The sequence below is a fragment of the Aquarana catesbeiana genome, linkage group LG07 (assembly GCF_042186555.1).
Source record: "Aquarana catesbeiana isolate 2022-GZ linkage group LG07, ASM4218655v1, whole genome shotgun sequence".
Lineage (NCBI taxonomy): Eukaryota > Metazoa > Chordata > Amphibia > Anura > Ranidae > Aquarana > Aquarana catesbeiana.
In genome coordinates this window covers 275,769,870-275,783,567 of record NC_133330.1, presented here as the reverse complement: position 1 = coordinate 275,783,567, position 13,698 = coordinate 275,769,870, and the positions used below count along the sequence as shown (strand labels likewise).

General features: G+C 41.6%; 1 protein-coding gene across 3 annotated transcripts in view; it reads right to left on the bottom strand.

Annotated features, from left to right (window-relative positions):
* Positions 1–1,483: 1,483 nt before the first annotated feature.
* Positions 1,484–13,698, bottom strand: part of SMG7 (SMG7 nonsense mediated mRNA decay factor) — a 145,864-nt gene continuing 133,649 nt past the window's right edge. For 2 of the 3 annotated variants that reach the window (XM_073593366.1, XM_073593367.1), the window contains 4 exons: positions 11,967–12,126; positions 7,458–7,628; positions 7,220–7,371; positions 1,484–3,151 (listed from right to left, as the gene is read on the bottom strand). In XM_073593366.1, coding sequence (XP_073449467.1) covers positions 3,038–3,151; positions 7,220–7,371; positions 7,458–7,628; positions 11,967–12,126 — 597 coding nt within the window. In that variant the 3' untranslated portion in view covers positions 1,484–3,037. Of the gene's footprint in view, positions 3,152–7,219; positions 7,372–7,457; positions 7,629–11,966; positions 12,127–12,232; positions 12,309–13,698 lie in introns of those variants that run through there. The other variant, XR_012235341.1, reaches the window with a different exon arrangement.

Below are 13,698 nucleotides of genomic sequence, written 5' to 3'. Positions count from 1 at the left end.
GACAGGCCAGGCAAGGAGAGCATTAAATCAGAGAAGCAGCCAAGAGGCCCATGGTAACTCTGGAGGAGCTGCAGAGATCCACAGCTCAGGTGGTAGAATCTGTCCACAGGACAACTATTAGTCGCACACTCCACAAATCTGGCTTTTATGGAAAAGTGGCAAGAAGAAAGCCATTGTTGAAAAAAAAGCCATAAGAGGTCCTATTTTCAGTTTGCAAGAAGCCATGTTGGGGACACAGCAAGCACGAACGTGCTCTGGTCAGATGAGACCAAAATGTAAGTTTTTTTGGCTTAAAAGCAAAACGCTATGCGTGGTGGAAAACTAACACTGCACATCACCCTGAACACACCATCCCCACCGTGAAACATGGTGGTGGCAGCATCATGTTGTGGGGATGCTTTTCTTCAGCAGCGACAGGGAAGCTGGTCAGAGTTGATGGGAAGATGGATGGAGCCAAATACAGGGCAATCTTAGAAGAAAACCTGTTGAGTCTGCAAATGACTTGAGACGGGGGCGGAGGTTCACCCTCCAGCAGGACAACAACCCTAAACATACAGCCAGAGCTAAAATGGAATGGTTTAGATCAAAGCATATTTATGTGTTAGAATGGCCCAGTCAAAGTCCAGACCTAAATCCAATTGAGAATCTGTGACTGTTCACAGACGCTCTCCATCTAATCTGGCAGAGCTTGCGTTATTTTGTAAAGAATACTGGGCAAAAATGTCACTCTCTAGATGTACAAAGCTGGTAGAGACATACCCAAAAGGGCTTGCAGCTGTAATTGCAGTGAAAGGTGGTTCTACAAAGTATTGACTCAGATGTGCTCAATACAAATGCACGCCACACTTTTCAGATATTTATTTGTAAAAAATGTTGAAAACCATTTATCGTGTTCCTCCACTTGACAATTATGTGCCAATTGTGTTGGTCTATCACATAAAATCCCAACAAAATACATTGACATTTTGTAACATGAGAAAATGTGGAACATTTCAAGGGGTATGAATACTTTTTCAAGGCACTGTATACAGTTTACCAATCCAAATCATTCAGCCCCCTTCAAAACAGATCTATACTAAAGTGTAAGGCCTCGTTATGCACACAACACATTTTCTAAACTCTACAAGATGCCTTTCTCCTGGCAGCAGCGTTTTTGAAAAAACCCCCAAAAAACCTGATGTTTGTAAAAGCGTAACGCGTTCAGCCACGTCAAGCGCTTGGGCGTTAATTCATTAATTTGATCAATATGATTTATTCTCGTTATTGAAATTAATTAATGCTAAACGTGCCTGGCGTTAGCGCACTTTTTGACATGTTTAGACTATGCTTTCAGCCACACGAGCAGCACAGAACAGAGCTTGGATCAGAATTTTTTTTGCAGTTCATTTATTCTTTGAGCTTTAAGCTACCATCAGAGTTTAGGTCTGCATGAAAATGAGCCAAAACCTTGGTAGGAAGAAAAAACACAAGTCATACCATTAGCTGTAGAGAAGTTGAGTTTATTAATGGTAAAGCAGATCCGAGCAGATGGTGCTCACACAAGAACACGAGGGAAAGGTGGGAGTGAATAGAAGTCTCCACACTCGCTAGACCCTGCTAAAGGAAGGATCGCCTGAAGGGTACCTTACCACCTTCTATTTCTCTTTCCAGTCAGAGAGAACTGGCTTCTTCCAGGAGAATAAAACTGTGGACAAAACGTCCGGCCCCAAACAGTGTGCAACATGTATGTTCCATGTATGTAGTGCTGAGGGCGCCAAGAGTTACCCGTGGCATACATTTCAGATACGCACTCACACTTATAGGGGGATCTCTATGACAATTCTGCGTAGAAGAGCCATTCCTACTTCCTTCTAGATTGACACTTGAGGAAACTCTTGGTCTTTCACGTCACATTTCTACCAGATTGCTTGTATATCCTGCTCACTCATCATAAACATCCTAGCTCTCCCACTGCTAGTGTGCAATGCTCTTCATGATGCCAAGTAGTAAAGAGGACAGAACAGTTCACGTTCATATTTTGTGCTATGAGCTGTGGCACTTATACCCAGCATTGCAACTTGATCCAATACTTCTGTCACCCCTCTCTAGATGGAAGGGACTTCCCCAAGAGGCAGAGTAAAAAGGGAAGGAAAGGGGGGGAGAAAAAAAAAAAAAAGAAAAAAAAAAAACCTACAGCTGCAGTCTAGCTGCAAGAATGTCGAGGCTGTACAGCCAGCCCCGTCTTGCCCCTAAGTGCCCCACATTAAAAGCACCTCCCCAACTATCCCAGCACCCATCCTGCAACAGACAGCTTTAGGAGACATTGAGCGCGCACGCGCACACGCACACACACAAACACACATGACAATTAAGCAGGCAGGGAAAGACAGACACCAAAAGTAGATTAAGGACACTCAATGGGTACAAGCAAGCATCCATAACTGTGGCATAGACACTCAACCCCTCACCCATTTCCCACAGATGGGAAAGAAAAATGAAAGCCACGCAGTCAATCACACCTCCCCTTAGCCAGCACAAGCTGGTGGATGAGAGGGGACCAGATCCTCTGCCTTCTTTGATGGAGAGAATTCCTGACATTCGGCTGCAAATTGGATATGAGGGTGTTCTTTGTGCACCCACTACTTAGAAGTAAAAACTCAGATCCTGAAGGGAGGGTTCTTCCTGTAGTCCCTCGCCTGCCTTCACTGCTGGGGAATATTTGCTCTCCGTGTATTAGGCAGAGGTTTGGGGGGTGCTGTGAGAGGCATGCACAAATAACGAGAAGGATGGGGGCACGATACCCCATTTCCCCCAAACACAAGAAGTCCCAAACTTCCTCTGGATGGGAACTTCCTGCTGTGTCCGTCAGGTAACTGTCGCCTGCAGGGCAGGGGGGTTTCAGATTTGGTGGGATATGCTGGACGCTCCCCCACACGCACTCCCCCCCAGATCGGTGAGGGGGGAGAGAGGGCTGCCCTCCTCAGGGCTCAGGACATATCCTGTCCTGTGCTGCTAACCCGTCATGCCATAAGTCGCTGGGTTCTTCTCCCCTTCTCTCTCAGTGTGGAGGGTTCAAGGATCCCTGCCCTCTCTGCTGCTTTTCCTTTTGCTGCATCAGGAGCTGCTCAAGGGCTGATGGGCCAGGGTGCATCATTGTGGTTGACCAGATGGACTGTGGAGCAGAAAAACAAAAACAAAAATAATTTTACCCGAAGTAGCATTAAATAAAAAAAAAAAAAAAAAAAAAAAAAACACACAACACAATCAAAACCTACAAATCACAAAGAAAAAAATGCTTGTGCCCATAACAAAACCTTGCAGTATCGCGCTATCATCTTTGTAGTATACTGCTAAATGAAAGGAGACCCTTCGACCTCATGCACACAGGGATAAAAAGCTCCACTTTTACAGGCATTCAGCTTTTCTTTATGCCTTTAAACACAGTTCAATGTTAGACTAGATCGCAATGTACATTAAGCATTTAGGAGGCATAAAAAAAAAAAAAAAACGCCCCAAAGCTGCATTCTAAGAGGAGCTCATAAGCATATACGCACATACGTGCCTCAACGTGCACATGTGAGCGTAAATTTACTCCAGTGGCTAGAACAAATATTCTAGCCTGTAGAAAGTTTAAACGCCATACGCCTGCAAAAGCGTGCAATTGCACACCAAAACAAGCAGTTTTTACGCTTGATTTTTCTGCCATCTCCTGGCAGAAAAATCCAGTGTAGATAATATTATTTTATTACGCCTGTGTGCATGAAGCCTTAAAGTAGTTACAGTTTAAAGTGGAAATACAAACAAACAGAAATAATGTGGTGCTCAAAATGCAGACAAAAAAGTAACGTGAAAAATGTTGGCGGCTTACTAGATTTATGCGCAATTATTTTTACACATATACAGTTAAAAGTGGGCCTGTTATTAAAATGTATTCTTCACATAAATTAATACAGCACATAGCAGAATCAATGAATCACATTTTCTTGAGTAAAAACAAACTTTCTTGCCATGAATAAAAAAAAAAAATAAAAAAAATGCTGGTCCTGTGCTCCCTTATGTGACCTAATGTCAAGGCAGTTTAGATGACCAGGTATCTGGCTACAAGAACTGTAGGTGTATTACAAAATTAAAGACATAAGCTGGCAATAAATGGATCTAAATTTGGCTGATTCAGTAGCAACTGGCTGAATTTTGATCCATGTATGTGTAGGGAGGTTGTACTGAAGTCAATCCATTGATCGACTTCAGCACAAAGAGCCTGTCTGGATTTGTTTTTCATGCGATCACAGTCGGTGGCTGTAGCAGCCGGCAGTGATCATTGTATGCTGGCGGCTGGGAAACCTCCTGCTGTCAAAAATACAATAGCTTCACAGGAGGGATTCCCCCATCAACACTGAATGTGTTTATGGAGAAATCAAGCAATTTTATTTCCTTCAACCCATGCTTAAAGGAAAAAAAACTGCTTAATGTATGGCCTGCCTTACATTCACAACGTCACACCGTCTTTCAGAGAACCAGTAAATTACAACAGTGTGCTGAGCTACCAAGCGGGAAGCAGAGCCTGAGGATGCAATAGGCAAAAAAAAAGCTAATAAAAAGACTACAGTTCACCTTTCAGTATTTACATTATAAAAAAAATTGTATGCTGCGAGGGGAGCTTGATGCGAGATACACCTTGAATAAAGGCTTTGACAAGAGAGAGCAAAGACAGAGGTTTTAGAAAGAGTGGAAAAAGCCAAAACGTATCCTTTTAGAGTGCCTAAGGCCAAGTCCTGGTTAAAACCGGATTGCTTCAGCTTGAGATGTTTGTACCATTAGGCCTCATGCACATACGGCTTAAAAAAAAAAACGCTGCTTTTACAGGCATTTTTTTCCTTCAGCCTGTAAACGCACCTCTACTTCAGACTATGTGCCCATGCACGCATAGGCATTTCCAGGCATATTAGAAGAGAAGAGGAGTGTTTACAGGCTGAAAAAAAAAAAAATACCCATTACCACCATGTTCAGTGTTCAGGAGAGGAGTTCACAGCCCACTAAGCACTTGAGCGTTCATTCATTCCATTGACCAGAATAAATAAGCTGCATTTTTTTAAGCTGCTTTTTTCCTGCCAGGAGAAAAGGCGGTCACAGATGAGCTGGGTAAATGCAGTGTGCATTTTTTAAAGGGTAGATGAGGCCTTATATTTAGAACAATTTTAGATCCACGTACTCTTTTTTTGGTAACCGATTGCAGGAAGGCCAGAATGCGGGGCAAAGATTCTGTGAAACTGAAGTGTCTGTGTTCCTACCAGTCAAAGGAGGATTTCCAGGTGTGATCTGGAAGTGTCTTTTCTTGCTTTCCGCAAGGTCGGAATGACAGACTGTCTCTTAAAGTGGTTGTAAACCCTTACAATCCACTTTTGACTACAGGTAAGCCTATAATAAGGCTTACCTATAGCTACCACGGATATCTCCTAAACCTGCACGGTTTAGGAGATATCCCCTGTATCTGCATGTGCCTGCAAGTTTGTGCTGTTGCTTCAGTTAGTGTGTTAGTGTGCCGTTACCAGCGGCTCCTGTGTGCATGCGTGACGTCATCGCGTCTTCGGCCAATCACCGCACCGGAGCCCGCGATACCTGGAAGTAAGTCTGGGAGCGATGTCGCTGGCTGGAGTGGTGTACGGGGAACCGTTGTGGGGGCTTCGATCTAAGATGAGTATTTCATAATGAGCTAGTATGCTATGCATACTAGCTCATTATGTTTTTGACTAATACTAGCTCATTATGTCTTTGTCTTGCAGGTTTTTTTTTTGTGGGTTTACAACCACTTTAAAACTTTGGCTTCAGCAGCCATGCCTTTAAAGCCAGAAACTTAGAAGCATGATGGAACAGAGGGCCCTAGGGCAGAAAGTCTGTCTTGTATGGAGGAGGGCAGGGGTCATCTCCTAATAGTCCGAGTACGTCTGTGTACCAGATTCTTCTGGGCCAGTTTGGTGCAAAGAGAATCACTGGCTTCTGCTCCTGCTCTATCTTGTGGAGCAGATGAAATAGAATTTGCATTGGAGGGGAAAGGCATAGATACCGTAGTCCTGAACGGAGACCAGGGGATTATCAAAGCATCTGATGCCAGTGCTAAAAGGCTTGGTCCTAGCCACAGAGGTAATTTGTGGAAAAACAAAGTATGACTATGACCCCTGCACTACACCTACTGTATCTAAAATTAATAGATATCAAAAAATGTGTATATCAAGAGCTGCTCACACTATTACGTGCTATCACTTCACATGAAATAAACAAATCTATAAAAACGGTGACGTGCTCCTGAAGAATCCAAATAATAAATCAAAATTCCATTGACTGCTTGTGTCATGCATTTACATATAATGTAAATAAAGGTGTGTTTCACTATATGAACCAATATATCAAAATATCCTAGTGCAGAAATGTTAATACCATGCTTTAATATAAATCAAGTGCAATAACAATATCATTAAGACCATGCATTTACATGAACTTGAATATAACTTCACGTGCAAAATTAGTAGAACTAAAAGTGAAAAATATCCTTATGTAATGATTCAATAAATATTCCCAAAAAACTTAATTGTGTACATGTCCTTTTTTATTTAAGCATAAAGTGCTCACAAATCTTCCATCGTGACTTTAAAATTATTGCACGCAATATTTGCACTATTACCACCGCAATATTGAAGGTGTGTGCTCAGCTTATGGGATGGACCCCACAATTTATATAAACAGATGGTCATATAAATGAATAGTATAAGCTCTTTTCCAGGTACTAAACAAGAAGGTCAGATAAGGTATGTACACACATGCGCATGTATTTTTACATATATTGCAAGAATTAAAGCTCTAGCCCTTCTCTTACTACTCTAGTGCATTTGGGTAGGCATGTCTGAGAAGAGGCGGCATGTTCTGTTGGCATTGTACACAGCCAATAAATGGGCACATACACATTCTAGGAGATGACACTAAGCTCCTCTCTAGGACCAAAGCTCCTGTTACATCATCTCCACCAGAAATGGTGACAATCCTGCTGCAATTTCAGCAGTGGTTCTGCAGCACAGCCAGCTGTCTCCTGGAAGTGAGGTGGAACCAGAAACATTGTCAAGATCACCAGGTACAGAGAGTGGCAAGTAATAACAAGAACAGCATTGGGGATTATAGAAATGGGAACATGGATGAACGCATAATTTATTGTCCAAAAATGCTTTTTGCCTAGAAATAATCTTTAACTAACCTTCAAGCTTTCCATCAGGGCAGCCGACGAGTCCTCTCTTGTATTACCCTGGGCTGCCCAGGCATTAGCACTGCTGGAATTATTTACTTGGCGCCAACTGTTCTCTGTGGGTGGAGCCACAGACAGGTAGTCCAGTCCAAAGCCACCCATTGCTAAAAAACAGGGGCAAAAATACATTCAGCAAAAGGGAACAGAATAATTAACTTTCAAGAGTGTGTCATAAATAACAGATATTTACCTGGTTTGTCGCTCTTCCACCGGTCAGCTGCTCGGCGATCTCGGCTATCTGGGGTTCCAATGGGCCCAAAGTTGGAAAAGGGCTGGGAAATGTGATTATGGGTGGGAGGAGAGCTGGGCAGGCTGCTTGGATTAGAGGAGTGAGGTGACTGGCTGGCTGGTGTAGAGTGATCTGTTGGAGAAAAAATAAACAATAAAATAATAGGTATTACATTTATATTAGATAATATGTATAACCGCGCTCCCTTGTGCAAAATTCAAATGAATATGAATGACTATATATACAAATTGAAGTGCTCAAATTAAAGTGCATTAAAGCAGAACGCCAATCATTTTTTCAACTTTCCATCTATTAAATCTTCTGCCCTTGTTGTTTTTAACTTTGGATAAAAAAACATTTTTTTCTGCCAGTAAATACCTTACAGCCCACTTCCTGTTTGTCTGGTAAAAAGCCTAGGCTTATGACATCATACACAGCTCTCTCAATATTGTGAGAGTTTGCCAGGAAGAGGGGGGGGGGGATGAGTCATAAGCTGGCCAATGAGAGCTGCAGAGCTGGAGGTGTGCCTCTGTGTAAATCCAGGAAGTGAACAGACAGCAGCTTCAGCTGCCCAGTTAACATGGTTGAAGGCAGAAATCAGTGGAGGGAGATTTCTGCAGAAAATTTGGCAAGTATAGAATCAGTATAAAACAGTATATATAAAATAATATGCAAAGTGGTTGGAGGGAAGCTTCGGAATGGCAAAGATGATTTTATTACAAATTATGTGAGCAGACTGCAGTTCCTCCTTAAGTGCAATGTCCATAAATTTGCATATATAGTCATTCATATTTATTTGAATTTTGCACAAGGGAGCACGGTTATACATATTATCTATCACGTAAAGGTTAATTAACCTCACAACGTGCAGCTCTGAAATTTACACAAATACATACAATATAGGATATAGTGGATATCAAACAACTGCACAGGTAAAGGATTTTTTGCAATTTTGTTATCACAATTCCATTTATATTGCCTTTACTCAGAGTTAATCTGTGCTTTAAAAGACAACACATTCATAAATAGGGCAACACAAACAAGCAGTTGTCACATTGAACAGTTTGATAAACTGTTAAACTCCGGCTGAAATTAAAAGAAGGGCTGATGTGATTAACTGTTTAGAATGTATGTACAACTTCAATTTCAAAAAAATTGGGACGCTGTGCAAAATCTACATAAACACAGAACACGATTTGCAAGCCATATTTTATTCACAAAAAAAAAAATAATAGATAACATATTAACCACTTGCCGATCGGCTCATGCCGATATACGTCGGCAAAGTGGCACGTTCCCGCGAATCGCCTTACGGGTATGTCATCCCCTTTAAGAGCAGTCAGTGGCGCTTGCCCACAGCACAGCACCCAATGCGCGTGGCCGGCGGGCGCGGTCACTGTTGGCCACCTGCGACTATGGGAACGAGAGCTAGAACGGGGATTTGGTGTCACAAATCCCTGTTCTGTCAGGGGAGAGGAGACAGATCGTTTGTTCCTACCAAGTAGGAACAGCGATATGTCTCCTCCCCCAGTCAGTCCTATCCCCATACAGTAAGAAACACTCAGTAGGGAACGCTGTTAACCCTTTGATCGCCCCCCAGTGTTAACCCCTTCCCCGCCAGTGACATTTACGCAGTAATCAGTGCATTTTTATAGCTCTGATCGCTGTATAAATGTCAATGGTCCCAAAAACGTGCAACAAATGTCCGATCTGTCTGCTGCAATGTCAGAGTACCGATAAGAATCGCAGATCAACCCTATTACTACTAAAATTGAATAAAAATGCCATAAATCTTTCCCACAGTTTGAAGAAGCAATAACTTTTACGCAAACCAATCAATATACGCTTATGGTGATTTTTTTTAACCAAATATATGTAGAAGAATATATTGGCCTAAACGGATGAAGAAATTAGTTTTTTTAAAAACATTTTTGGGGATATTATAGCAAAAAATACTGTTCTTTTCATAATTGTCGCTCTTTGTTTATAGCGCAAAAAAATAAAAACCACAGAGGTGATCAAATACCACCAAATGAAAGGTCTATTTGTGGGGAAAAAAAATGGACATCACTTTTGTTTGGGTACGTCATCGTACAACCACGCAATTGTCAGTTAAAGTGACGCAGTGCCGTATCGCAAAAATGGCCTGGTCATTAAGCAGGCAAATCTTCCAGTCTGTAAGTGGTTAAAAAGTATAAAGAAAATGTACCATTTAAAAAAAAAAAAGGTAATTTTGAAATTTATGACAGTAACAGGTCTCAAAAAAAATTGGGACAGAACAACAGAAAGCTGGTAAAGTAAGTGGTACTAACAAGTAAGAGTTGAAGAAGAATATTTTCACCAAAATATGAAAAGCTGCTTCTAAAAATTGTCAAACTATTTCAGAATAATATTCTGAAGTAAAATTGCAGAGAGTTTAAATATATCATCATCTAAAGCACAGAATATCAAAAAGATTCCAAGAATCTGGAGAAATCGCTGCACAAGGGAAATGTCGAAACGCAATATTGGATGCCGGTGAGCTTTAGGCCCCCAGGCTTTGCTGCATTAAAAACAGGCATGATTCCATGATGGACATAACTGCATGGGCTTAGAAATACTTCCAAAGATCACTGTCTGAACACTGTTCGCTGTGCCATCCAAAAATGCTAGTCAAAGCTCTATTATTCAAAGAAACCATATCTGATCAAAAAATGTTGCTGTCTTCTCTGGGCCAAAGCTTATTTAAAATGTTCAACCATAGATGCCATGTCTTCTGGACTAAAGAGGAGAGGGACCACCTGGCTGTTATTCGGTTGAAAAGTCTGCATCTCTAATGGTATGGGGGTGCATTAGTGTGTATGGATTGGGCAGCTTGCGCATCAGGAAAGGCACGGTCAATGCTGAAAGATATATCTAGGTTTTAGAGCAGCATATGCTCCCTATCCAGTCGATGTCTTTTTCAGAGAAGGCCTTGCATATTTCAACAGGAAACTGCTAACCCAAATACTGCACCCATATACAACAGCATGGCTTTGTAGTAGAAGAGTCTGGGTTCTTAACTGGTCTGCCTGCAGTCCAGACCTTTCACCAATTGAAAATATTTGGCACATCTTGAAACGAAAATAGGAGAAACCCAGACGTATACAGAGTGTTGTTAAAAGAAGAATGGATGCTACACCATTATAAACATGCCCCTGTCCCAACTGAGACGTGTTGCTACCATCAATTAAAAAAATTACCCTTTTTTTTCTTAAAATCGTACATTTTCTCAGTTTGATTGACATTTGATATATTTTCTATTTTGAATAAAATATGGGTTTATGAGATTTGCAAATTATTGCATTCTGTTTTAATGTAGATTTTACACAGTGTCCAAACTTTTTTGGGAATTGAGATTGTAAATAGGCCATTCATACTTACTTGCTTCAGATTCTTGAGGTGCTTAGTGAGGCAGTATAGTGCTTGAGCTTTGCGGCTCCTTTCTAAGTCTTGCCAGACAGAAATCTACTGTCTGTAAAAGATTCTCCATGTGGTTTACCCGGTTATCTCAGCAGCTCTTGTGCCGACATGAAATTGATCTAATTTTTGGCCACTAGATACAGAATCTGCACATTTGAGTTTGAAATTCAGCCATGAACATATGAAAACAATTTGCTAGTGTCCTTTTAAAATGAATACATTTTATATTTTTACTTGTTAAATATACAGTTAATTTTACTAATAAAAAAATATTCATATATTTTGTGTAGTGATATCAGAACATTCAGATACATGCAGTAAGCAGACAGTTGTCAACTGTCTCTCCTGCACATGCCTACATGGAGAACCGCCGGATGACAGCTCAGAGTGGGACGGGACCGGACCAGCTACAGAAAAGGTATGTATAGTGATTTTTGCTTTACAGGGCTAGATAGAATAATCTTAGATTGTGGTTGCCAGCAGATTTAGAGTTAGTCTTTGGCTGAACTTCTACTTTAAGAATTCTTTGTCATTTGAGATTTGATTAGAAAGGGTCAGAAAATATACCTAAAATAAAAAGGTATCAAAAAAATATGGATGCTGCCACTGCTAGCATCTAATTGATCATTAACAGGCTGTCATAAGAACGTTCTTTCTTCAATATCTGGGGTCATTGACCCACAATAAGTACGCAGATGATTAACCTTTTGAATTATACAATGCAAAAAATGCTAAGCATCATAACACAAAATTCATTTTTTTTGTACCATTGACAGACTAACCACGTTTATCCCAAGTTTTATCAAAGAAGAAAAGGCGCGGCTCACCAACTCGGTGAGCAGGGTAAAACATGTTGGGGGGGGGGGGGGGGGGGGGGGCTGGAGAGGCACTAGCTGAGGCCACATTCATCTACATACTACTGCACTGGGTTGGTGAGCCACGCCTTTTCTTCTCATTGCAGCTTAGAGTAGCACTGCAAATTTATTTTTTATCCAAAGTTTTGTTAACTACATTCACAATGTCACTTACCTGAGCTGGCTGGAAGAGATGGAGACCAAGGTTTACCCTCAAACAGGGAGTAAAGAGATGTCTCCTGCTGTCCAAAAGGTGGACATGAATCCGGCTTTGTGCTGCTGCATGGTGGTTTGCCGTACACCTCATTAAACACGCTGTTACTCGGAAACCTCTCCTGCAGAAATCAGATTAAAGAAAGGTTAAATTACTAGATACAAAACCTGGATGAGTCTAAACATCTCCTGACTCCTCTAACATGTGTCCAAATGCCCTCCCCTTACCTGGCTTAGTGAAAATCCAGTGAGTGAGAGGAAAGAGGGGGGCTGGGATATCAGCTCAGAGCTTTTCCAGAAGAGACTTTTCCAAAAGAAAGAGAAAGAGAATTCACTGCCAGATTCAATTATAGTGGCATGAAAAATGCAATCTGGTATTATTGCATAATCTGGGTGGGATTTGGTGGAAAATGGAATTCCGCGTTACCTGTATATTCCATATCTTGGAGTACAGGATGTATAGTCAGATTATGTCAGGTTAAATGCAGTTAACTTCAAGTGATTGGACACTGGCAAAAGTTTGCTGATAATGCCCCTAGTGCACCCACCTATAACTCCACTCACGCCATGGGACTTCCATTTTGTAGTAAGCAGTAAGAAGGAATAGAGCAAAGGTAGCTGTGTCGTGTACTCGAAGATATGGAATTTACAGGAAAAAAATTCTCATTATCTTAATCCTATAGTACAGGACACAAGAAGAGTAATCAGACCATGGGCCATCCCCAAGCAATAATCTAAAGGGTGGGCAACAATAGCAAACAGCCTACAAGGGTCACCAACCCAAACCTTTCAGATGAAAACGTGAACACCTTGTGACTGAAGCTCGAATCAGCAGAGGCCAGGAGATCCACCTAGTAAAACTATGAGAAGGTATGAAGAGAAGACCTGGTAGCAGCTTTGCAGACCTGCGAAAGGGATGTTTGATACTGAGAAGCCCAAAAACAGTAACTGAGCTGGTGGAGTTGGCCTTGATAGGGAGGGGGGGGGGCCCTTTCCTTGAAGACATAAGCCCTGGAAATGAGCTGCCTGAGTCACCTAGCTATGGTGGAAGAGGAAGAGGATGACCCTTTTTGGAACCTTCACTGAGGGCAAAATGGAATTTGATTTTCGGAAGGAAGATGTTGCAGTTAGGTAACCCTAACTGCTCTGGCCACTTACAAAGGAGTGCTATCTCTTTAGTATGCTTAGAGGTAGGACCGAGGGAAGGGAGGATAATCTCATTTGGGTTAAAGAGAAGAGACCTTGGAACAAAGGAAGGTCTGAGGACCACCTTATCTCTGTACAAGATAAGAAAGTTTATTTTAACAGAAAGCGCCTCCAGCTTGGAACATGCCCGGCAGCAGGTAATGGTCACTTTCCTGGCGAGATCCCTCAATGGAACATCACGGATCGGTTCAAAGGAGGTTTTTAACGCACGAAAATACAGATTTATATCCAATGAGATACTGTGGGGCAAAGTGGGTGGTGAACATGAGCCATACCTTAGCTACTAAAGGTTCTTAACAAAGTTGTATAAAGGTCTTAACAAAAGTGTGTTAAGCCAAAGGCCTTTGGAACAGAATAGACAGGGCAAAAACCTGACTAAGACAGATGCTAGTCTAGACCAGACTAGAGAGAGGCCAGGATGCGAGAAAAATAATATTCCAGAGTATTGAGCTGCCTGCTTTTGTACCTGCAAAAACAGGCCTTCCAAG